Genomic DNA, 19,874 nt, shown 5'->3' with positions numbered 1-19,874 from the left:
AGGGCGTGCTGCATTGCAGTGGGGAGGGAAAGTGCAGGTAAGTGAGATTGCCGAGATGGATGTGGTGAAGTCGCGAAAAGGCTGTGGCGTTGCGGTCGTGACGGACGGCGACCTGAAGTGTCCTCTTTGTGCGACCACGGCAGCCTGCTCTCTGCAGCAGTTCACTTCAAGTCCCGCGAACGCGCGTCGTTCCTTCCCTTCACCCAAGAAAACGCCAAACTCCCGGAAGCAATGGTGGTGCACACAGCGAATATGGTCTGGCTGTGGAGGCGCGTGGTATTTCACTTGGGCGCGCTACGGTACGCGTCCACGGAACCTTGGAAGTAAGCTTCGGAAGGGAAGTCAGTGCGCGCAGTCGGCAAGAAAGGTCACAGGTGGAAGGTGCCGCTGGAAAGGTGGACGGAGACGGGAGCAACCGCCCGCAGCTGCCAGCCGACAGAGCCGTCAGCCGCTAGCCTCTGTGGGACGTCTGTGCTGCAGCTGGGTGACCTGGGTCCTGGCGGAAGATGGAGAGTGGAAAGTTCGAAGGAACCTGAACTTCACCTGCAGGTAAGGTACATAGTGACCTGGGTTCTAGTAGGAGGTAAGGTAGGGTAGGTTAGGTAATGGTGGAAATACGGGCAAGCACGACCGCAACGGAAGAATCAGCTTTTATGAATCACACCTGTGTAGGTACCTAGGTAGGTAGGTAAGGTACCTGTAGGCACAGATCTGGTTGTGGCTTTGTCATAGGAGGTAGGTATCGACAAGAGCTCTTTCCCGTACCTTCTCCGTTACATACAGCAAACCCGTCTTCACCCTGCACGAACAAACATCCATGTAGCATTCGAGACAATGTACCTTAGGCATGCAGCGTTAGGCGAACCGCTCTTGTCTCTCGTTGGAAGCTGTCCAGGACAGCCTAACTCGATCCCACCATGATTCTCAGCCTGAGAGATCACGCGAGCGACGCCCCGAGAAGGCCCCTCTACCACTTCAAATTTTCTGGTATAGACCGGCATAAGGTGCCCTGGCTACCATGCGGCACAGACAGACACACCGGATGATTGCTCCGGTAGCACTCGGGGGCTGGTACCATTTCATTTGAGCTTCAGTTTAATAATCAAACTCTTTTTGGTGGTGGCGGAATGCTTCTTGTTAGAGATGAGCCGGCCATTGCTGCCACGAAGCAATGGATTGCCTTCCACTGAGCTGTGCTCGCCTTGCCTATTGCGTGCATTACTGGACGGGGTTGCCGTTTTCAGTGGCGCCAGCTTGATCTTGAGGCTCTGTCGGAACTGCTGTGAGCCCGGTGGCTGAACGCCCTGAGGTTTTTGGGCGGGCGAGTCGGAGTGCAGCGGGAAGGCACTGGACTTGCTCTTAGCGTGCCCCGAGGAACGCGCCATCATCGGCCTGGGAGTTCTGCGAGCAACGGCACTGATGCGGCGGCGGTTCGTCTCCAGGGAATCCTGTGATTCTTGCCTGATAGTCCCTCCTCGCCTGTGCGCAGGGTTGACGACAGGCACAGGAAGGGGAGCGTTGTGGGGTGGGTCGACCACAATCGGGGTTCCATGCCTAAAACTGAAGGTCAGCAATTGTCCCATCAAGTGTCGCAGCCTTGCCTGCCCAGGGTACATTATTCGATCTCGAGTCGGATACTCTGGTACACGCGTGCTCGATGCGACAAGAGCAAGATCCCTTCAAATGGTTGCTTACATGTCTGTCAACCCACCGTTGGGAAGTCTTATCACATGGAGCTCGCGCTTGCGCTCGTAACGACGCTCAGTAGTGGCCGAAGCTGTGTGAGCGTTCTTGTGCTGCTGGATTGTAGAAGTGTCTGACATCTCGATCATGGAAAGCGTCTCGGGGCCATTGCAGAGGCATGAAGACTTTGACGGTGTCACTGCGATGTTCACATCAGCTTCAGAGCTGAGGTCGTCCTCGAAGACGGGGTCGTGGTTACCGGTTGAAAGTAGCTCATCTCCTGGCACGAACACGTCAGTTCCCGTGTAATAAACCATGTTAGCAAGTTCGATGCCGGTGCTGGTGCTGGTGTTGGTGTTGGCGGTTGGCGGTTGGCTTGGGCTGGCTCTGGCTGAGCGACGTGGTGGTGGCATTGCTTCAAGTAAAGCGCTGAGAATGATGAGGAACCCCCAGCTTGGTCCGTGCGAGTTCCCGTCAGCCAGCGGTTAGTCAGTCATACATGTATTCCAAGTGAAACTTCTAGGAAGGACAACGACAACCATGCGGATAAGAGCGCGAGTTCAGCTGCGCCTGTGGAAATCACGGAATGGTTTACAAAATCAGCGTTGCATGCCGACAGATCACTAAGGTACCTGGTACTTATCGTGTTCTTCGAGGGCGATACTGCCAGAGCAATGGCAAAATAAGCCACGGCTGAACATGCCGAAGTCGTCCTCATGCAGTCCGACAAGAAGAGCTCCGGCTCGACTGGAGCCTCGCACCTCTGCTAGGTATTCATTGTGACCTTCTCTCTTTCATGCATCCGATGTCGCGCTATTCTCTTTTGCCATCTGTATGATCGCGTCGCCATCTTTTACTGCAAGAATACGTGTATCGAGCGTTCCGGCGCTTCTTATGCTCATGTAGCGTAACCGAGTCCTCGAATCCTTCTCTTCTCCGCGGATCACTGTTTGACGGCGTCCCCTGAGGCAGCTCATCTTTCAGGTCATCTCATGAAAGTATCTCAAACGGAGGGGACGAAGACGAGTCGCAGCAGGGAGTAGCGCGGAGATGTCTGTCCAATCACAAATGTTGCTTATGTGTGCTCGGACCCTTTCCTCAGCCAATGTGCTAGGCCGCATTCATACGCATCATCGACCTTGGTCGCCGCCACACCTCGACGTCGACTCTGGTCTATCTTCCACTGCCTAAGACTCTCACAGTATCCTGGCGACGAAGCCGCACGCTCTACCCAACACCTGCTACATCAGTCACGACCATCCACAATGCTGAGCAACCCGGCCAGCAAGGCCGCTCTGCGCGCCAGCACCACCACGAACACCATTCCGAAAGTCGCTGCTCGCACCCTCTCCACCACCACTCCTGCTCAGGCTGTCTCCCAGGATGGCCAGCAGAAGCGTGGAATGGCCACTGTGCAGGATGCACCACCAGTCCACAGACACGGCGGCCTCAAGGACCAAGACCGCATCTTCACCAACCTGTATGGACACCATGGCGCAGACTTGAAAAGCGCCATGAAGTATGGAGATTGGCACAAGACGAAGGAGATACTTGACAAAGGCCATGACTGGATCATATCCGAGATCAAGGCGTCTGGTTTACGAGGACGAGGAGGTGCTGGTTTCCCGTCTGGCATGAAGTGGAGCTTCATGAACCCCAAAGGCTGGGATGAGGACACCAAGCCGCGATATCTGGTCGTCAACGCAGACGAGGGCGAGCCAGGCACGTGCAAGGACCGCGAGATCATGCGCAAAGACCCTCACAAGCTCATCGAGGGATGTCTCGTGGCGGGACGTGCAATGAACGTGAGTGGCATGATCGGATCGGATACAGAAAACGTGAGTAGACATATGCTGACTCGATATGAACACAGTGCACAGCTGCGTACATCTATATTCGTGGCGAATTCTACCACGAGGCCACTGTTCTGCAGCGTGCCATTCAAGAAGCATACCAAGCTGGATTCCTTGGTGAGAATGCCTGTGGATCGGGCTACAATTTCGATGTCTTCCTTCACCGTGGCATGGGTGCCTATGTCTGTGGCGAGGAGACCTCGCTCATTGAATCGCTTGAAGGCAAGCCGGGAAAGCCGCGCCTGAAGCCCCCGTTCCCAGCTGCTGTTGGTCTTTTCGGGTGCCCTTCCACTGTTGCCAACGTCGAAACCATTGCTGTCGCTCCTACCATCATCCGACGTGGTGCTAGCTGGTTCAGCTCTTTCGGACGCGAGCGCAACGCTGGAACCAAGCTTTTCTGTATTTCTGGCCACGTCAACAATCCCTGCACGGTCGAGGAGGAGATGTCCATTCCTCTACGGGAACTTATTGACAAGCACTGCGGTGGCGTCCGTGGCGGCTGGGACAATCTCAAGGCCGTCATTCCTGGAGGATCCTCAACACCAATTTTGCCTCGAAAGATCTGCGATGATCAGCTGATGGACTTTGACGCGCTGAAGGACTCACAATCTGGTCTCGGAACAGCAGCGGTTATTGTCATGGACCAGAGCACAGATGTTGTCCGCGCCATCTCACGTCTGTCCAAATTCTATCACCACGAGTCGTGCGGTCAATGTACGCCATGCCGTGAGGGCAGCAAATGGACTGAGCAGATCATGCAGCGATTTGAAAAGGGACAAGCACGAGCGCGTGAGATTGATATGATGCAAGAGCTGACCAAGCAAGTTGAGGGCCACACCATCTGTGCATTGGGCGAGGCTTTCGCGTGGCCAATCCAAGGCCTGATCCGTCATTTCAGGCCTGAGCTGGAGGCGCGGATAGCAGATCACGCAAAGAAGACTGGCGGCGAGGCGCTTGCGGGTGGTTGGCAGCACGACGCTGTGAAGAAGGGTATGCTCATCGCGCCTGGTCAATAGAAAGACTGTCAAGTGGAGGAAGTGAGGAAGTAAGTATTGCGTGCCTGCATAAATCAGCGTTAAAGGAGTTTCTTTCCCTGCATCTGTACATATTCTCTTGTGTCGTGTGGCGCCAAACCGGTCAATGCGAGAGGATACATATTACGCTCAGCAGTGATGCCCAGTGGGATTGTTCGATAAGTACATGTATGCGTTTATAACCCATAGCCACAGTGTAATACGGCACGCCGACAAGGAGTACAATATTTCCGCGGTGGGTTATTCCGAATACATGATTCGGTGGTCAAGTGGTTTCGAATTGGGTGCCTTACAAGGCAGAAATGTTTCAGTTTCCGCAACGAGTAGTCAGATCCCCGGACGCGGGACCATCCTGCCCCGCGATGCCCCAAACCTTCCGATGGGAGTGACAGCGAAATAAGTTGAGCAGCGGTTGACTCTCAACGAAGTCGAGTGCAGTACAGTGCAGTGCAGTGCAGTGTCATACTTCTACTTCTCTCTCACTCCCGCCCATTCTCACGGACGCATTCTTTGACCACCAACATCTCCGGCCGTACGCGAACCTACCACCACCACCATCACCACCACCACCCGCTCTTCCCCACCACCATACTAGCTCCGTCTGAGCATACCTCCCAGCCAAATGTCTGGTCGACCACTGTGAACGCGATCAGAAAGTGGTGCGATGTCGGCAAGCCACAGGTCCCAGAAGGCCAAGGACAAGGCCAAGGACACGACCAATGGCATTGTCTACGACATCTTCCTGTGGATCTTCAACGTTGTCGTTGAGCTCTTCTTTCGCGAGATTCACCCCCGGTCATCATGGCGCATACCAAAGACCGGACCAGTCATCTTCGTGGCAGCGCCTCACGCCAATCAATTCGTCGACCCGCTGCTCCTCATGCGTGTGGTCAGACACGATGCGCACCGCCGCATTGCCTTCTTGGTGGCGGAGAAGAGTATGCGGCGGAGGTTCATAGGCTTCATGGCAGGCTTGGTGGGATCAGTGCCTGTTGGACGGGCTTTGGATATGAAGAAGCCTGCACAGGGCACGATTTATTTGCCAGATCCAGAGGGCGATCCATGTCTGATTCAAGGCAACGGCACAGACTTCACAAGTGATCAATTCATGAAGGGCGGGCTTCTCGTGCTACCCAGCGTGAACAATACATCAGCCAATACCGAAATCGAAGAGGTTATTAGTGCTACAGAGATCAGATTGAAGAAGCCGTTCAAAGGCGATGTAGCACTGAAACAGTTGACTGGAAAGCCGTTGGACAGTGGTAGTACGGACGGCGTGGACGAGAATTTTGTAGGTGTCAAGTTCAGTGTGGCACCACACGTTGACCAGTCTTCTGTGTACAACGAAGTCTTCAGTCATCTCCATCGAGGAGGCTGTATCGGTATCTTCCCTGAGGGAGGCAGTCACGATCGGACTGAGCTTCTTCCACTCAAGCCTGGCCTGGCCATCATGGCACTTGGCGCTCTGGAGAGGGATCCACACTGCAATGTGAAAATCGTGCCCGTGGGCATGAACTATTTCAATGCACACAAATTTCGTTCGCGGGCCGTCATTGAGTTTGGCGCTCCTATAGAGATCGAGCCCGAACTTGTCGAGCAGTATAGCAGTGGCCGAAAACGCGACGCGGTGGGTACCGTCCTTGATCGCGTTCATGACGCGCTCTCTGCTGTCACAGTACAAGCACCCGACTATGAGACTTTGATGCTGGTGCAGGCAGTCCGAAGACTTTACAATCCAAAAGGACGACCTCTCCCTCTCCCGACTGTCGTGGAGCTCAATCGCCGACTAATCAAGGGTTACCAAAAGTTCAAGGGTGATCCGAAGATTATCAAGCTGAAAGATGACATTCTGGGCTACAACCGGGCTCTCTTCAGATTGAATATTCGCGATCACCAAGTGTCTTACGCCAAGTTTCCGATCTGGAAAGTGGTATACTTGCTCATCTACAGATCGCTCAAAGTGATCGTGCTTGGGCTCGGCGCGCTTCCCGGTGTCATCCTCTTCTCGCCAGTTTTCATTCTCGCAAAGCTCATCTCAATACAGAAAGCCCGAGAAGCACTGGCTGCATCTACGGTCAAAGTCAAGGCACGAGATGTGGTCGCGACGTGGAAAATTCTGGTTTCTTTGGCGCTAACCCCAGCTCTGGACCTCTTTTATACGATTGTTGCAACTGCATGGACTTACAAGAACAATATCAGAGGGTTAGTCCCGACTTGGGTCCCGGTGTGGCTCGTGTTCGTCAGCGCGCTCATATTCTTCCCGGCCATCTGCTTCGCAGCTTTACGTGTTGGCGAAATTGGAATGGACATACTCAAATCGCTCAGACCATTGTTACTCTCGGTCAACCCAACCTCCACCAACACCTTGGTCAGACTGAGGGAAGACCGTAAAGAGCTGCAACAGAGAATCAACGATGTCATCAATGAGTTGGGCCCTCAATTATATCCAGACTTTGACCATAATCGCATCGTCAACGACCCCACGCACCCTCTCCACTCCCCTGAACGATCGAGACCTGGCACCCCCACTCGTCGGCATCGCTATGACGGGAGCGGCGAGTTTGACGCTCTCCAGTTCACCAAATCCAGCCCAACACAGCATCAAGGATCATTCAGTCGCGCGGCCACCAACCTGCCTCGGAATGAGTCGTTCAAGAACATCGGATCTATCGGCATGTTTGCATCACGACCTTCCACGCCGAACCGTAGCCGCAGTCGAGCTGGCAGTGGATCGGGAGGCTTCGGGTTTGGGCTTGGCACGGGATTGGGCTTCACGTCTATCGAGTCCAATAGTTCGAAGGCGAACCTGGAAGAGGTTTCGAAAAACCTTCACGAAGCAATGCGGGAGCGGGGGAGAAGACGCCGAGAGAGCGAAAGCGATGGGTGGGTCATTGAGCGTGATGATCACAGTGACGATGGTAGCTCTGAGCTTGGCGAGATGGAGCTGGAGCCGAAGAAGATGGTGTAGGATATGGGACGTTTCATAGTAAGCTGTCTGTCATTATTTCATGGTGAGCGTTTCGTACTAGTAGCGACAAGAGACTTTGGAAGGTTCAGACACGAGTGTCTCCGATTTTGGCTGTCGAACTTTATATCCATAGAAGTAGTATCAGGTATGTATTGTTCAACTCCAATTTGCCCGAGAAGCAGATTCAGTCTTCAGAATCAATTCATTATTCACGTAACATGGACTCGAAAAGAAAGCGTTTCCACTCCGTTCTTCATTCAGTAATGCGTGAAAATGAAATCTGGTCGTAAGGATCGTCCCGATGCCAGTACTGAGAGAGTGTAAGAAAGGGTTTTGCCTGTGGACTGGAACGGAAAGGTTATATATAAGGTAGGTATATGCCTAGGTATAGGTATAATACGTGCTGTGATTGCCTTCCCACTGTTCTGCAATCGACAATTCGCAACAAACTCCCTACGGTTTATCAGTTTTATCATCAGAGACTGCGACCACAGCTGACGTTATAATCAGGGAGAGAGAGATATTGCAGCACTTGGAACTCTATAACTACATATGTGCATGTCGGCTATCTGATGACGGTAGGGTACGGTGCTTGCTACAATGTAAGAGGTAGCGCAGTAGGTAAGTACCTCCTTAGGTATGCATGGTGCAAAGATTTGAATTCGGTAGTAACAATCCCACGGCACTGATGGGGAGGAAAATATGTTCGTGGCTTCGGTATAAGGTCATTCCAGAAGGTCAACGGGCCGCTGTTGATTGCCGTGCCTAGGTAACATGCGGCGCACCTGCCATCCTGCATAATGTATGTATACCTGATGCTGCATCCACCACCGTCCCTGTCATCACTGGGCTCATGCTGCAGCGTATGTCAATAGGTGGGATCAGAAGAGAAATTGTTGGAGTGTGGTGAGTTATTTCCCGATTATTCCATCTCAGAGTCCAGACGACATACAAGAAAGTGGGACGATCGTCCTAGGAGGAACGTGCCAGACGGAATATCGAACCTTTTTGAAGTTCTGGTGACCAAAGGGAGTTTTGCGCTCACTGTCGTGGACCAGATGTGCCGCTGCAAAGTCCGGAAAGAAGCCCGCTCATGTATTGGCTTTCCACGTGCGTCACCGCTAGTGATGGAATAGCCACTGTGCACCATTTCTCAACGTGAATTAATCTTGCCCAGGAGTTCGATAGCCTTGTTCCGCGTTGACATTCGGTCACAGCAAGCAATCACAACGTAGAGTGGTTCGCACATGTCGAGTGCGCTGGTTACCGGTGCTGGTGATCTGGAGCGCGGCGGTCGTAACGAGATTACTGCATTCGCGAGCTCGACGATTGCCTGAAATTCTGCTGTGAAGATGCCGTATTCTCTCTTGCTCGGACCAGCATCTGACGCAAGAATGGTACAGGAGAGGTGATTTGCTTTCAAGGTTCGCGACTGCGTCACATCATTGGCAGACATGCTCGACATGTGGACGGAGAGATAGGCTGTGAAAGCCGATTCCCATCGTGCGAGCCATTGCTGGAAGAAGAGCTTCTCGTTGCCATCGATTGGGGGGCTTGGTGGTGACGATCGAGCTGGATTTCCTTGCCACGAGTTGTTCAACCTCGTTGCGCAATGCTGAAGAGTTGCATGAGCTTGATCTATGCTCGTGAATCGTGATATTACCGGCATGGGTAGTTCCCTCGACTGCGCTGGGGACATAGAGTCTTGCTTGCTGGCCGACACTCCTGATGGCGAGGACATCGCGACTGGTATATGGTATGTGGTGCGTAGCTTGGGCAGCTTCGTGTTAACATAATGCAATTCTCGAGTCGCGGTGGGCATCCCTTGTGTAATCAATGGCCCCACAGAGTCGGCAGTGGATTTAGCGTTGCAGCTTCAATACCCCAGCGGAGCACGTCGACAAGAGAGAGGCTCGCCGTGGACGGTTGCGTGGACAGTATATCTTCTTAGGTATGCAATAACTTTTCGATTCGCTCGCCACTAGGCCGGCAATTGTACACGGCGAGATCCAAGGTTTATGCAAAGTCGCACGATTAGTAGTGTCCAATCTTGGGCCTGGTGGCCACGTGGAACGAAGGCTTGTCACCGTCAGTAGATAATGCAGTAGAAACAGCCAACTCGTGTCGGGAAAGAAGTAGAGGCGCGCCAACCTGCATCTCGAAGTCAGCTTGGAGAAGCGTCCGATCAGGCTAGTGGTTTTACAATCAACAGGGCCAAAGCAGGAGCGCTACAAAGCTGATAGGGTTCTGAGTGCCCGTCCAAAGGTTCGGTGGCTTGCATGTAGCGCTTGAATCCTGATGGAAGAACAGGCTACGGCTCGCATGGCGCTAGTGAAGGATGCGAGCTCGCTTCTTCATGCCCAGTGTAGCAAGGGTTGGAGCGAGGCGTTGTAGGAGACTGACTCCTCACTATTGCTGTATGTAATGCAATGCCTTCGTTCGCTTGTAGATGACAACAGGCGGCGGCGGATGGGTAAATGTCATCAGCTACACCGCTGCGGGGCTCTGAGTGCTCATGATCTGATATCGTAGCGCCAGATACTGGAAAGCGCAGATAGCAGGCGCGGGAGCGTGCTCGTTGCTGCTGTGCCGCGCATGTTGTTCACGCAGACGGTATAGTCGGCCTAGTAAGTAGTTTTCACCGGAAATGAGACGGGGTGTTCCCTTCGAAAGCGGCTCAGCAGCGCTTGGAAGTTATCGCGAGTGGGGATCTCTACGCCGCAATTCCCTTGCTGTTGGGTTCCAGTAAGACGGTTGAGACGCTGTGCCGTCAGGTCGGCATACTTCCTATGCCTCCCTCCTATGCAACGCAAGATTTTCCACGTTTCGTGCTCAGCGAATCCTGCGATGTGGTGGTGCTTCGGCGAGAAGGGCATGGCAAGCTCGATCCTTTGTGCTTCTAGCTCGGAACATGCTCTGAGCTAGAACATTGCCATAATGAGCAGGCCGAAATGGATGTAGGGCTTATTAGCCTAATGTGCCGATGTATAGTAATCCGTATGCCCTGCGCGGTTACAAATCGAGTCGAATCGGATTGCTACCTCCTACCACAGCTGCTGTTACCATGATCGTCAGTCAGGTTGCATCCAGTGTAGATCACATTGTCGACAAATCCGCCGAACTGTGCCGCAGGGCAAGCTTGAAGTGGCAATCGAATGTGCGGCGCCATGGCATGCCTGACGAGGCAGTGCACGTTTCTCCTGGCAGAGCATACCTCCTACATAGGCTCTAGTGGTGCTCCTTGGCTCGGTCCGAACATTCTGATGCGCTCAGGAGGAACGGAGGACGGGAGGTGTAAGGTAATACATGTAAGTGGCTGCTTCCTTCGCTCTGCCAAGCCTTGTGGCCTCACGACCAGGCGCGGGCAGCCGTATGGCCAGGAAGGTGTACGAAGCTACACGAATTACACTTCGATCGCACATCCGGAGGCCGAGTGAACAAGCTCAAGACGGCACATGGCGATACCACTGACCGAGGTAGGTGAAGCAGCGAGACGTGTCCGGATGAAGAGACTGGCGTGGCGCCAGGAGGGCACGAAGTGGAAGTGGTGAATCCAGCGGGAGATGGTGTAGGAGGTAGGAGGTAGGTATGGAGTACATGTCGGTGGCAGACTGGCAGTGTTGAGTCCAGGTCGAAATCCGATAGAGTGCCAAGGCCTTACTGTATACCCATTACCCGGCCCACCCATGTTCGCTCGCCTTGTCACGTGAGTTGCGGAGGCCAAGGCACCTCCACAAGGCAGAAGGTCGAGGCACATCATATTGATTGTGCCTGTCCATCCATGTGTACCTACATTACCTGACCTTCGGTATTGCCTTTCCAGTACACTTCACCTTCATCTCTCACCAGCAGACTACATGTTCCTCCATACCTGATGAGTACCGTTGACTCTGTACCGGACTACCTCCTACAGGTCATCTGAGACGACAGGTGTGAGATGCACATGCTCCCATAACGGGATGAGATGACGTACGGACCTCGGCCTGGCTGGCCTCTGGCTTGTGAAGATCGATTCCTTCCACCTCGGTGACCATAGGTACAGTAATGTGATTCGAGCTTCTTCTTCTTCCTCTCCGATCTGTTCCTCTCCATCTTCACTTCCCTCATCGACGCCCATCACAGACCATTCCATCATCACCATGGCGAACCAAAGCACCACCCACGCCGCGCAGGTTCGCGTCCAGCAAGTGGTAGGCCACATGCAAGCTACCGGCAAAGCAGGACTGCTAGAGAAGCACCCCGACGATGTCGTGGTGACCAGTGCTCTGCGGACAGCCTTCACCAAGGGCGGTCGAGGAGGATTCAAGGATACTGCAGGTGCAGATCTCCTGTATGGTGCTTTCACAGGCCTCATCGAGCGCTCCGGCATTGACCCGTCCCTGGTCGAGGATATCTCCGTCGGCTGTGTGCTTGCACCAGGTGGCGGCGCTACTGAGTTCCGAGCTGCAGCTCTCGCCGCCGGGTTTCCAGACTCTACGGCAGTCAAGAGCTTGAACAGACAATGCAGCTCGGGCTTGCAAGCATGTGTCGACATTGCCAATGCCATCAAAACCGGCATGATTGAGATTGGCGTGGGCGCTGGGGTCGAGAGCATGAGTTCGCAGTACGGTCCAGGTGCCGTAACTGAGTTCAGCGAGCTTCTGGAGGGCCACAAGAAAGCTGCAGAGTGCAAAGTGCCCATGGGCCTGCTCAGTGAGAACATGGCAAAAGATAAAGGAATCACAAGAGCTGCGCAAGATCAATTCGCCGCGGAAAGCTACCGCAAGGCTGGCGAGGCGAACAAGGCTGGTCTGTTCAAAGAGGAAATTTACCCACTAAAGGTCAAGTGGACAGACCCCAAGACCGATGAGGAGAAGGAGATTACAGTGGCTGCCGACGATGGTGTGCGTCAAGTCACCGCAGAGTCACTAGGCAAGATAAAGGCCGCTTTCTCCAAGGATGGCTCCATCCACGCCGGAAACGCCTCACAAATATCTGATGGAGCTGCAGCAGTCCTTCTGATGAAGCGCAGCACTGCCGAGCGTCTGGGACAGACCATCCTGGGCAAGTACGTTGCTGCTTCTATCGTCGGTGTGCCACCACTTCTCATGGGTATTGGCCCTTGGAAGGCTATCCCGGAGGCGCTCAAGAAGGCCGGGATTACCAAGGACGAAGTCGACATTTACGAGATCAACGAGGCTTTTGCTTCCCAGTGCCTGTGGTGTGCCAATGAGCTTGGCTTGCCTCAGGAGAAGATCAACCCGAAGGGTGGTGCGATTGCCTTTGGTCACCCGCTTGGCTGCACTGGTGCAAGGCAGGTCAGCACATTATTGTATGAGCTGAAGAGGACGAAGAAGCAGGTTGGTTTGACCAGTATGTGTGTGGGTACCGGTATGGGTATGGCTGCCGTATGGGTGGCAGAATAGATCTCAAGTGAGACCAGTTGAAGCATTCCTATCACAGCGGGACTGCAGCCATATTAGGCTCATAATTTCGTCCATCATCTCTTCTCTCTTTCCATTTCACCGATTCTCCACCACGGAAATGAATTTTGCTTTTGCATGAATTAGCCCTGCCTTTCTACCTTAGACAGACGACACTGCCTCCAAGACCTTCTTCATTTCACGAATCTCAGAAGCATCAGCCAACTCGCCACGCGCAGCAACAACCGCCGAAGAATGACAAACATGGACGCCCGCAGTCGCACAAATCCCTTCAATATTACTCAACCTCACACCTCCACCCGCAATAATTGTAATTCGTCCGCGAGATGCCTGCACCAGTTGCTGGAGCACCGCCGCGCCCGCTCCCGCATCCCTCGCTCCTCCCGAGCTCAAAATGGCACTACAGCCTGCAGCCACGACGTCTTCGAGTGCTTGCATCGGATTGGCTGTCGAGTCGAATGCGCGATGAAATGTGCAAGGTAGTGGCTTTGCCCTTTGGACGAGCTCTTTGGTTCGTGAAATGTCGATTTGTTGAGGATGGGTTTTGTCTAAGAGACCGAAGACGAAGCCGTCTATTTTTTCTTCTTTTTCTTCTTCTTCTTCTTCTTCTTCTTCTTCTTCTTCTTTTGATGGTGACGATGACGATGATGAGGAACGAAATGCGTCGATTTGCGCTTTCATTTCTTCGAATTCCGCGTCGGAATAGTAGAAATCTCCTCCTCGAGGCCGAATCATGACGAAGATGGGAATTTTCTTTTCTCTCTTCTCTAAGCCGCCGGCGGCTGCTGTTGCTGCTGCTGCTTTGATTTGTCGAAGCCAGGCTTTTGGTGGGGTTGTACCTCCTGCTGCTTGGTTTTCGCAAAGTTCGATTCGATCTGCTCCTGCTGCAGCGGCGATTGCAGCGCTTTGCGGGTTGAAGCAGGCGATCTCGAGGAGGGGCATATTGTCTTTTTTTCTTTTTTTTTTTTTTTTTAAAAAAAAAAATATTGGCGAATGAGTATGCTGTGACTAGCACTGTCACACTACTGCGTTCTGCACAAGCGCGAGAGGAGGAGTAGGAGAAATGAGATCTTCTTGTTGATTGGTGAATGGACTGAAGAGGATGGCCATGCGACTAGTATGTCAGACATAGGATTTCGGCTGTGCAGGAGTGTCAATAATATTCCGGGGGGTTGATCCTCCCGGCGGCCAGCTGAGCAGGTGGGCGTTGGCAGACAGAATGTTGATACGACGGCAGTCTTGAAAAATATGGCCTTGTCGTCGTCGTTCAGTTCAGCCTGTTCAGGCGAGCGGCCCGACAAGCTTTGAACACGTCTGGGATCATGGGATAATAACAATGACAGCTCATGACCTCGACCAACGTACTATCAATACCTCACTCAAGATGTTGTAGTCGACAGACTTCCCCTTTCCGAATAATACATCGCCATGTTCTTCTGTATTACGCTTGGAGAATACCTGTACTACTGGTACAGACCAGTACATACCTGATATATCTATGCACCCAGAGTGAGTAGGGGGTAAAAGTTGACTCGAGAATGGTACATACAGTACATGTGTAAGTGCTGGTAGAGACGACGTTGTAACGTTGTACACGGATTACTTGAATGTCCGGCTCAACTTTCAAATTAGGTATACTAGCAGTTCTGCATTTGGTCAGTATTCCAGCGAATAATGACGTGCACGCCATCATCGATACGACATACATGTCCGTATTTTAAGTCGGTACTGGTAGATACCTCACTCACTCTTTCCAGCCGTTTCGACATATCCACAAATGCTCAAGCGCAATTTCACAACCCGATGCGCAATTGTTGCTGCAACGAAACATCCATTGTCCCCAGTGCAATCCAAATCCAGCCGGTGTATTACAACACAGAGTCGCAACCCGATCCCCAACCAGCCAGCAGCATCTCATCACCTCCAACGCCAGTCCTTACAAAGACAACTCTCAACAATGCCTTCATCTTCCTCACCCACCACAATCGCCATCATCGGAGCCGCCGGAGTAGTCGGTTCCTCAATCGCATACAGCCTAATCCTCAACCCCATCGCCGGCAAAATCATCCTCAGTGATCCCCAGACCGAAGTCGTCGAAGCCCAAGCCGCAGATTTACGCGACGCAGTCTTACAGAGCGAAACCACCAGTACGCGGATTCACGTCGCTCAGGATCCTCGAGAAGCGGGCCAAGCAGACATTATCATCATTAGCGCCGGTGCAGCGCAGAAGCAAGGCGAGAGTCGAACGGATCTTGTCGGGAAAAATGCGAAAATTTTAAAATCCGTCGTGGAGAATTTGGGGAGCGCGTCGTCGATGAAGAAGGGGGTGATTGTATTGATTGTTGCTAATCCCGTGGATGTGATGACTTTGCTTGCGCAGAAATTGTTCGATTTGCCGCCGCAGCAGGTTTTTGGCAGCGGAACCTTTTTGGATTCGGCACGATTGAAGGGGAAAATTGCGGAACAGGTGGGCGTTTCTCAGGGGAATGTGGAAGCGTTTGTGTTGGGTGAGCATGGCGAATCGCAGGTTGTTGCGTGGTCGGCAGTGTCTGTGGCAGGGGTGGCGCTCGATCGGATTCTTACGGAGGAGAAGAAGGAGAAGAGTTTCAATCGAGAAGAAATTGCGGCTGCAACGAGGGATAAGGCTGGTGCGATTATTGATGGCAAGGGAACAACGAATTACGGGATTGGGAGTGTGACTGCGAGCATTTGCAAGGCGATTTTGTTTGATCAAAAAGTCATTAGGGGAGTCAGCCATTGGATTCCAGAGCTGGGAGTCTGTTTGAGCATGCCGGCTGTGATTGGGAGAGGGGGCGTCATGCAGACCATTTCGTTACAATTGAGCGACGAAGAGAAGAAGAAGATTTCAGAAAGTGCTCAAAGTTTGAAAGAGGTCAATAGTGAAGCACAAAAAGCGCTCCAAGGATGAGATGGTGATGATGGATGATTCCATGTCTTTTCTACAAACTCTTAAACACCTCCAAACTACTCAACGCCCTCCCTTCCGCATCAAACATCAAATTATTCTCACAACTACTCCCCAACCCCGCATTCGCCAACCACGCCGGCTCCCAATACCACACTCCACTCCCTCCCACCCCCTCCACCACCCCCGCCACCTCCTCCATCCACTCCCTCTGCCCCTCAGCCGAAAACGTCAAATCCCTCACATCCTCCGGAAACGCAACCTCCGGCTTGGAACATTTCTGCGGCCAATTCGTCTCCACAACCATAACATCTTTCCCATATTTCCCCTTCAACCCCTCCAAACTCTTTTGGAGCGCACTCATCGTCGCAGCAGAATTATAAAACGGATAAAACGACACGGCTTGCACATCATAATCGGCGGCCGTAAACGCGTTGTTTGGGGATAAAATTAAATCGTACCACCATTCTTGCGTGTCGGCGTTCCATCCGTTGTCTAAATGTACGAGAATTTGGGGTTGGGGGGTCAAGGAGGAGTCTTTGATTCCGGCGGAGGCGGAGTGTAGGAGACGGGCTACATTTGCGGGAGAGTAGGAAGAGGAAGACGAGTCGAGGGAGCCGAGAGGCCAGAGCATTCCTGCGCGGATTTCGTTGCCGATGGAGACGAGGGCGAGAGGGATGTTGGCCGTGTGGAAGGCGTTCATGGTGTCTAGGGTGTAGTTGTAGACGGCCCAGGAGAGGTCATCGATGTTGTAGGAGGACCAGGCTGAGGGGGTGGTTTGATGGGATGGGTCTGGTTTTTTTTTTCACTTTTTGTTAGTCAGTTTTTTTTTTTTTTTTTTTTTTTTTTTTTTTTTTTTTTTTCCCATCGTACGGGGAGGAAGAGGAGAGGGGGAAAGGGGGGCTTCGATCAGTGATGATACTACACTGCCTGATTATTGAGAAAAAAGAAGAAGAAGAAGAACACCAGCCCAAGTATCACTATAATGAAAATCCAAATACACATCCAACCCACTCTCGACGGCCCTCTGGGCCAATTCCAAATTATATTCCAAATTATAATTCCCATCCTCGGGGTCATTCCAAATCCGTTGTCGAACGGCATTCACGCCGCTGGATTGTAAAATCTTCTCGAGAGGTTGTTGCTGACCTGCAGCATTGCGGTAGATTTTGCCTGCGCGCTCTTCGACGAGGAGGGAGGACCAGTCGACGCCTTTGTAGGTGAGGGCTGCTTGGGTGGTGGAGATGAAGAGGGAGGGGGAAAAGAGGAGGAGGAGGGGGAGGGGGGATGAGATGAACATGATTGTGAACTGTGACTGTGGTCGATTGATTCAATAGAGCGAAAACAAAAAATCGAAAACAAAAAATAAGAAGAAATCGAGAAGAGGTTGAAGACAATATAGATGTCCAAGGGTCAGGTCAAATCGTAGGTATATTTTCATCTGCATATATCTAACATAGCCTCTTGTCAGCGGAGTCTACCCCGAAGCGAGCCGGCTTGGTTGGAGCCGGTGATATTGTATATGAAACGAAATGTACTTTCGGAAAAATAGGGACCACTCTGGCTCACAGAGAGGATCCATTGCAGTACTGTAGATCAGGTACATTACTACCTTATGCACTCCACTTCGGGCACGAGGACAATTCATGCATACTAACGAGTATGTACCTTGTCCTTAGTCAGTAATTTTCGAGGCCTTCCAAGAGATGTGTAGGTACCCTCGCCCGTATCTTCAAGCGATACCTAAATTCGTGTTAGTGTCTTACTATTCGTGCCCTTTGCTGACCATTTTGTTATCTTCTCGGTCTATAAAAATGCCGGAAAGCTCCGACAGAAACTACCTACTACTTAGAGCTAAGTAAGACTGGCGGTTACGTGTGCCGGCTCAATTTAATAACAATGATTTACATCTGTTTGAACTGCAACTACTGAGTTATGTTAGATCATTACCATTCACTCAACTCAGCACGTATGCATTTTACCGTTCTTGACGGGGCCACCCTCCCCCCCATTCGCACCAATCAGACTTGCATTATGATTGCGCGGGCTGCCTAACCAATTTTCTGGGTTTCTTCCTCTCGACAGGAGTCACAGATGAATCAGATTTGAGTGAGGTTTGTGGTTTTACTGGAGCCGGCGCAGGCTTCTTTGTCGGCCTCGCTGCAGTCGCCTTCTGTGCTGTAGGATTGGGCGTCTTCGCAGGCGCTGGAGCAGCCTTGGCTGGCGGTGGCTTCGTTGGAGGTGGTGCCTTTCCTGGTATTGGAGAAGATTGTGAGGACTCCTTCTTGCCTGAGACTATGCTGGGCGACACAGGAGTCTTCTTCTTCGCCGCTGTGTGCGATGGCGAGCTAACAGCCTGTGCAGGACTAGGAGTGGCATTAGGCGAGGCAGTCGTCATCTTTGGCGCCATCTTCTTATTCTTCTTCGGCTGGGTCCTTTTGATAGCTGAAGTGACACCTTCCTCTTCCACGATGAAGTTGGCATCGCTAATCTTTTCGCCGTTAATGCCATTCACATCGTTCGGGCATGCGCTCATCACTACCACAACGTCACGCTCGGCGCGCAGTCGAATATAGTCGCCCGCTTTACCTTGGGGCCCGTCAAAGCTGATGTCACCCTCGTCGTCCCAAGGGATGTTCATAAACAGGTTGAGGGGAGCAGGAACGCTATTGATAGTTACGTCTGCTCCAATCGCTTTCGCTCCCTTCAATCCCGCCCGCTCGTTCAGCTCTTTTAGTGCGAGAACTAGGTTCTCCGCACATGAGCCATGCTCCTCCCAATGATCCACACCTAGAGCCCGGTATCGAGGAGGATCGCATGCTGGAATGAGCGTATCATGGATGCCTGGCGACTTGTCCTCGATCACCTTGAGTATGGGCTCCCGTAAATTTGTGACGAGGACGTCGTTCTGCTTGGGCACCAGATGGAGCGTACATGAACGCGTGTGCGACATGGACATGAACTCCACGCTGGGAGCATCAGCCGCATTCTTGGCGTTCCATGCCTGATAACCAGCGTAGAGAGATCCGCTATACCCGGAGCCGGTGAAGGCCGACATGCCTGATACGATGGTCAGCGAAAGCTCGTCGAATAATGTCGTCTGTCACACTGCCTACCTGCTGCGCCCACGGGAGTCTTTGAGAAATCAGCAAGCTGCTGAATATAGGTCTTGTTCGTATCTCTCGAGTGCACATTCACAAACTTGGACACAGTATCTGTCGCAACCTCGGGTATGTACGAGGAAAACGCTTTGCCCGGCGAGAAGTACGAGGCCCATGTTCGGGAGTTCTTCTGCTGCTGCGTCTCACTAGAACTCCCAGCCTTGTCCTTTGCTTGCTCTCCATCGCTTTTCTTGGCCAGGCCCAAGGAGGTAGGTATAGAAGGCATGTAGGAGCTCCAGCCGCTCTTCTTCTGCGAATCTTGCTGCTGCTGCTCTGCTTGCGCATGGCCCTCCCGCGTAGCCTTCTCCGCCTCCTCCTGACTAGGAAAGCCATTGTTGTTCTTACTCTTGATCTTGTCGGCTGCATTGGCCGTCTCTTGCTTGCCGGCCTCTTCCTTGGCCTTGGTGCCCTCGTCTACATCGCGCTTGGGCGCGGGCTGTGGCAGGGCAAAGGCCCACGTGTCGACCACTTGCGTGCCCGAGGTGTTGATGATCTTGATACATTGTCCAGCGGGAACAAATGTGGCGACGCCATGGCTATCGTGTCATGGATGTTAGCATCTACAACGGAAGAAGGGGTTGGACACGGATCGGAAGACTCGCCGAGCTGGTATGATCTGAGGCTCCGCCATTATTCGAATATTGATGTGCTCCGCTCAATATTGGTTCAAAGCTTGAATTGCCGCGCCGTCAATTCCACGAGACACGTCGTATAGCAGCTAAGGTATTCCACACTGTAAACATGGAAAGTGTTCAGATACTCCGAAAAACACATATTGATCAGCTCAACGTGCTGTGGCGTCACCATAGATGTTGATCCAACCAAG

General features: G+C 52.5%; 9 protein-coding genes across 9 annotated transcripts; 4 read left to right on the top strand and 5 right to left on the bottom strand.

The window, feature by feature from the left end:
* Positions 1-648: 648 nt before the first annotated feature.
* SEPMUDRAFT_148815 (uncharacterized protein) lies at positions 649-2,660 on the bottom strand. The gene is made up of 2 exons (XM_016905165.1): positions 1,696-2,660; positions 649-1,554 (listed from the first exon to the last, which is right to left on the bottom strand). Exons 1-2 carry the CDS (start codon positions 2,094-2,096, stop codon positions 1,080-1,082), a joined length of 876 nt encoding a protein of 291 aa, XP_016761685.1. The 5' UTR covers positions 2,097-2,660; the 3' UTR covers positions 649-1,079.
* A 203-nt stretch (positions 2,661-2,863) lies between these two features.
* Positions 2,864-4,787, top strand: SEPMUDRAFT_84515 (NADH-ubiquinone oxidoreductase 51 kDa subunit). Its single transcript, XM_016910355.1, has 2 exons — positions 2,864-3,488; positions 3,557-4,787. Exons 1-2 carry the CDS (start codon positions 2,949-2,951, stop codon positions 4,550-4,552), a joined length of 1,536 nt encoding a protein of 511 aa, XP_016761684.1. The 5' UTR covers positions 2,864-2,948; the 3' UTR covers positions 4,553-4,787.
* Positions 4,788-5,142: 355 nt separating this feature from the next.
* Positions 5,143-7,737, top strand: SEPMUDRAFT_148811 (glycerol-3-phosphate acyltransferase Sct1). Its single transcript, XM_016905164.1, has one exon. It carries the CDS (start codon positions 5,235-5,237, stop codon positions 7,536-7,538), a length of 2,304 nt encoding a protein of 767 aa, XP_016761683.1. The 5' UTR covers positions 5,143-5,234; the 3' UTR covers positions 7,539-7,737.
* Positions 7,738-7,917: 180 nt separating this feature from the next.
* On the bottom strand, positions 7,918-9,981 carry SEPMUDRAFT_148810 (uncharacterized protein). The gene is made up of 2 exons (XM_016905163.1): positions 9,742-9,981; positions 7,918-9,689 (listed from the first exon to the last, which is right to left on the bottom strand). Exon 2 carries the CDS (start codon positions 9,358-9,360, stop codon positions 8,692-8,694), a length of 669 nt encoding a protein of 222 aa, XP_016761682.1. The 5' UTR covers positions 9,361-9,689; positions 9,742-9,981; the 3' UTR covers positions 7,918-8,691.
* A 1,643-nt stretch (positions 9,982-11,624) lies between these two features.
* Positions 11,625-13,127, top strand: SEPMUDRAFT_148809 (thiolase). The gene has a single exon (XM_016905162.1). The coding sequence runs from the start codon at positions 11,678-11,680 to the stop codon at positions 12,941-12,943; it is 1,266 nt and encodes a 421-aa protein (XP_016761681.1). The 5' UTR covers positions 11,625-11,677; the 3' UTR covers positions 12,944-13,127.
* Positions 13,128-13,186: 59 nt separating this feature from the next.
* Positions 13,187-13,907, bottom strand: SEPMUDRAFT_84503 (uncharacterized protein; the record flags this gene model as incomplete). Its single annotated transcript, XM_016910354.1, has 2 exons — positions 13,618-13,907; positions 13,187-13,551 (listed from the first exon to the last, which is right to left on the bottom strand). Coding segments are annotated over exons 1-2 (651 nt in total), but the record flags the coding sequence as incomplete, so codon positions are not given.
* Positions 13,908-14,897: 990 nt separating this feature from the next.
* On the top strand, positions 14,898-16,071 carry SEPMUDRAFT_148808 (L-lactate/malate dehydrogenase). The gene has a single exon (XM_016905161.1). It carries the CDS (start codon positions 14,919-14,921, stop codon positions 15,888-15,890), a length of 972 nt encoding a protein of 323 aa, XP_016761679.1. The 5' UTR covers positions 14,898-14,918; the 3' UTR covers positions 15,891-16,071.
* On the bottom strand, positions 14,900-17,187 carry SEPMUDRAFT_163237 (glycoside hydrolase family 53 protein; the record flags this gene model as incomplete). Its single annotated transcript, XM_016908040.1, has 2 exons — positions 14,900-16,679; positions 16,854-17,187. The coding sequence occupies 2 exons, from the start codon at positions 17,185-17,187 to the stop codon at positions 15,922-15,924; spliced, it is 1,092 nt and encodes a 363-aa protein (XP_016761678.1). The 3' UTR covers positions 14,900-15,921.
* Positions 17,188-17,676: 489 nt separating this feature from the next.
* On the bottom strand, positions 17,677-19,801 carry SEPMUDRAFT_125300 (uncharacterized protein). The gene is made up of 3 exons (XM_016901971.1): positions 19,651-19,801; positions 19,004-19,584; positions 17,677-18,947 (listed from the first exon to the last, which is right to left on the bottom strand). The coding sequence occupies exons 1-3, from the start codon at positions 19,677-19,679 to the stop codon at positions 17,920-17,922; spliced, it is 1,638 nt and encodes a 545-aa protein (XP_016761677.1). The 5' UTR covers positions 19,680-19,801; the 3' UTR covers positions 17,677-17,919.
* Between the last annotated feature and the right edge of the window lie 73 nt (positions 19,802-19,874).

The sequence above is a fragment of the Sphaerulina musiva genome (assembly GCF_000320565.1).
Source record: "Sphaerulina musiva SO2202 unplaced genomic scaffold SEPMUscaffold_4, whole genome shotgun sequence".
Lineage (NCBI taxonomy): Eukaryota > Fungi > Ascomycota > Dothideomycetes > Mycosphaerellales > Mycosphaerellaceae > Sphaerulina > Sphaerulina musiva.
Note: the sequence above shows the minus strand (reverse complement) of the source record. Positions and strands in the feature narration are given on the sequence as shown.

What these genes read in the sequence shown, in the direction of transcription:
- SEPMUDRAFT_148815 (XM_016905165.1), bottom strand. Translation starts at nt 2,096, where the DNA reads ATGCCACCACCACGTCGCTCAGCCAGAGCCAGCCCAAGCCAACCGCCA. An exon ending in AACGGTGGGTTGACAGACAT is followed by an intron (nt 1,555 to 1,695) that starts GTAAGCAACCAT and finishes CTTCAGTTTTAG; the next exon opens with GCATGGAACCCCGATTGTGG.
- SEPMUDRAFT_84515 (XM_016910355.1), top strand. Translation starts at nt 2,949, where the DNA reads ATGCTGAGCAACCCGGCCAGCAAGGCCGCTCTGCGCGCCAGCACCACC. An exon ending in TGGCGGGACGTGCAATGAAC is followed by an intron (nt 3,489 to 3,556) that starts GTGAGTGGCATG and finishes ATATGAACACAG; the next exon opens with TGCACAGCTGCGTACATCTA.
- SEPMUDRAFT_148811 (XM_016905164.1), top strand. Translation starts at nt 5,235, where the DNA reads ATGTCGGCAAGCCACAGGTCCCAGAAGGCCAAGGACAAGGCCAAGGAC.
- SEPMUDRAFT_148810 (XM_016905163.1), bottom strand. Translation starts at nt 9,360, where the DNA reads ATGCCCACCGCGACTCGAGAATTGCATTATGTTAACACGAAGCTGCCC.
- SEPMUDRAFT_148809 (XM_016905162.1), top strand. Translation starts at nt 11,678, where the DNA reads ATGGCGAACCAAAGCACCACCCACGCCGCGCAGGTTCGCGTCCAGCAA.
- SEPMUDRAFT_148808 (XM_016905161.1), top strand. Translation starts at nt 14,919, where the DNA reads ATGCCTTCATCTTCCTCACCCACCACAATCGCCATCATCGGAGCCGCC.
- SEPMUDRAFT_125300 (XM_016901971.1), bottom strand. Translation starts at nt 19,679, where the DNA reads ATGGCGGAGCCTCAGATCATACCAGCTCG. An exon ending in CCTCAGATCATACCAGCTCG is followed by an intron (nt 19,585 to 19,650) that starts GCGAGTCTTCCG and finishes ATGACACGATAG; the next exon opens with CCATGGCGTCGCCACATTTG. An exon ending in GACTCCCGTGGGCGCAGCAG is followed by an intron (nt 18,948 to 19,003) that starts GTAGGCAGTGTG and finishes CCATCGTATCAG; the next exon opens with GCATGTCGGCCTTCACCGGC.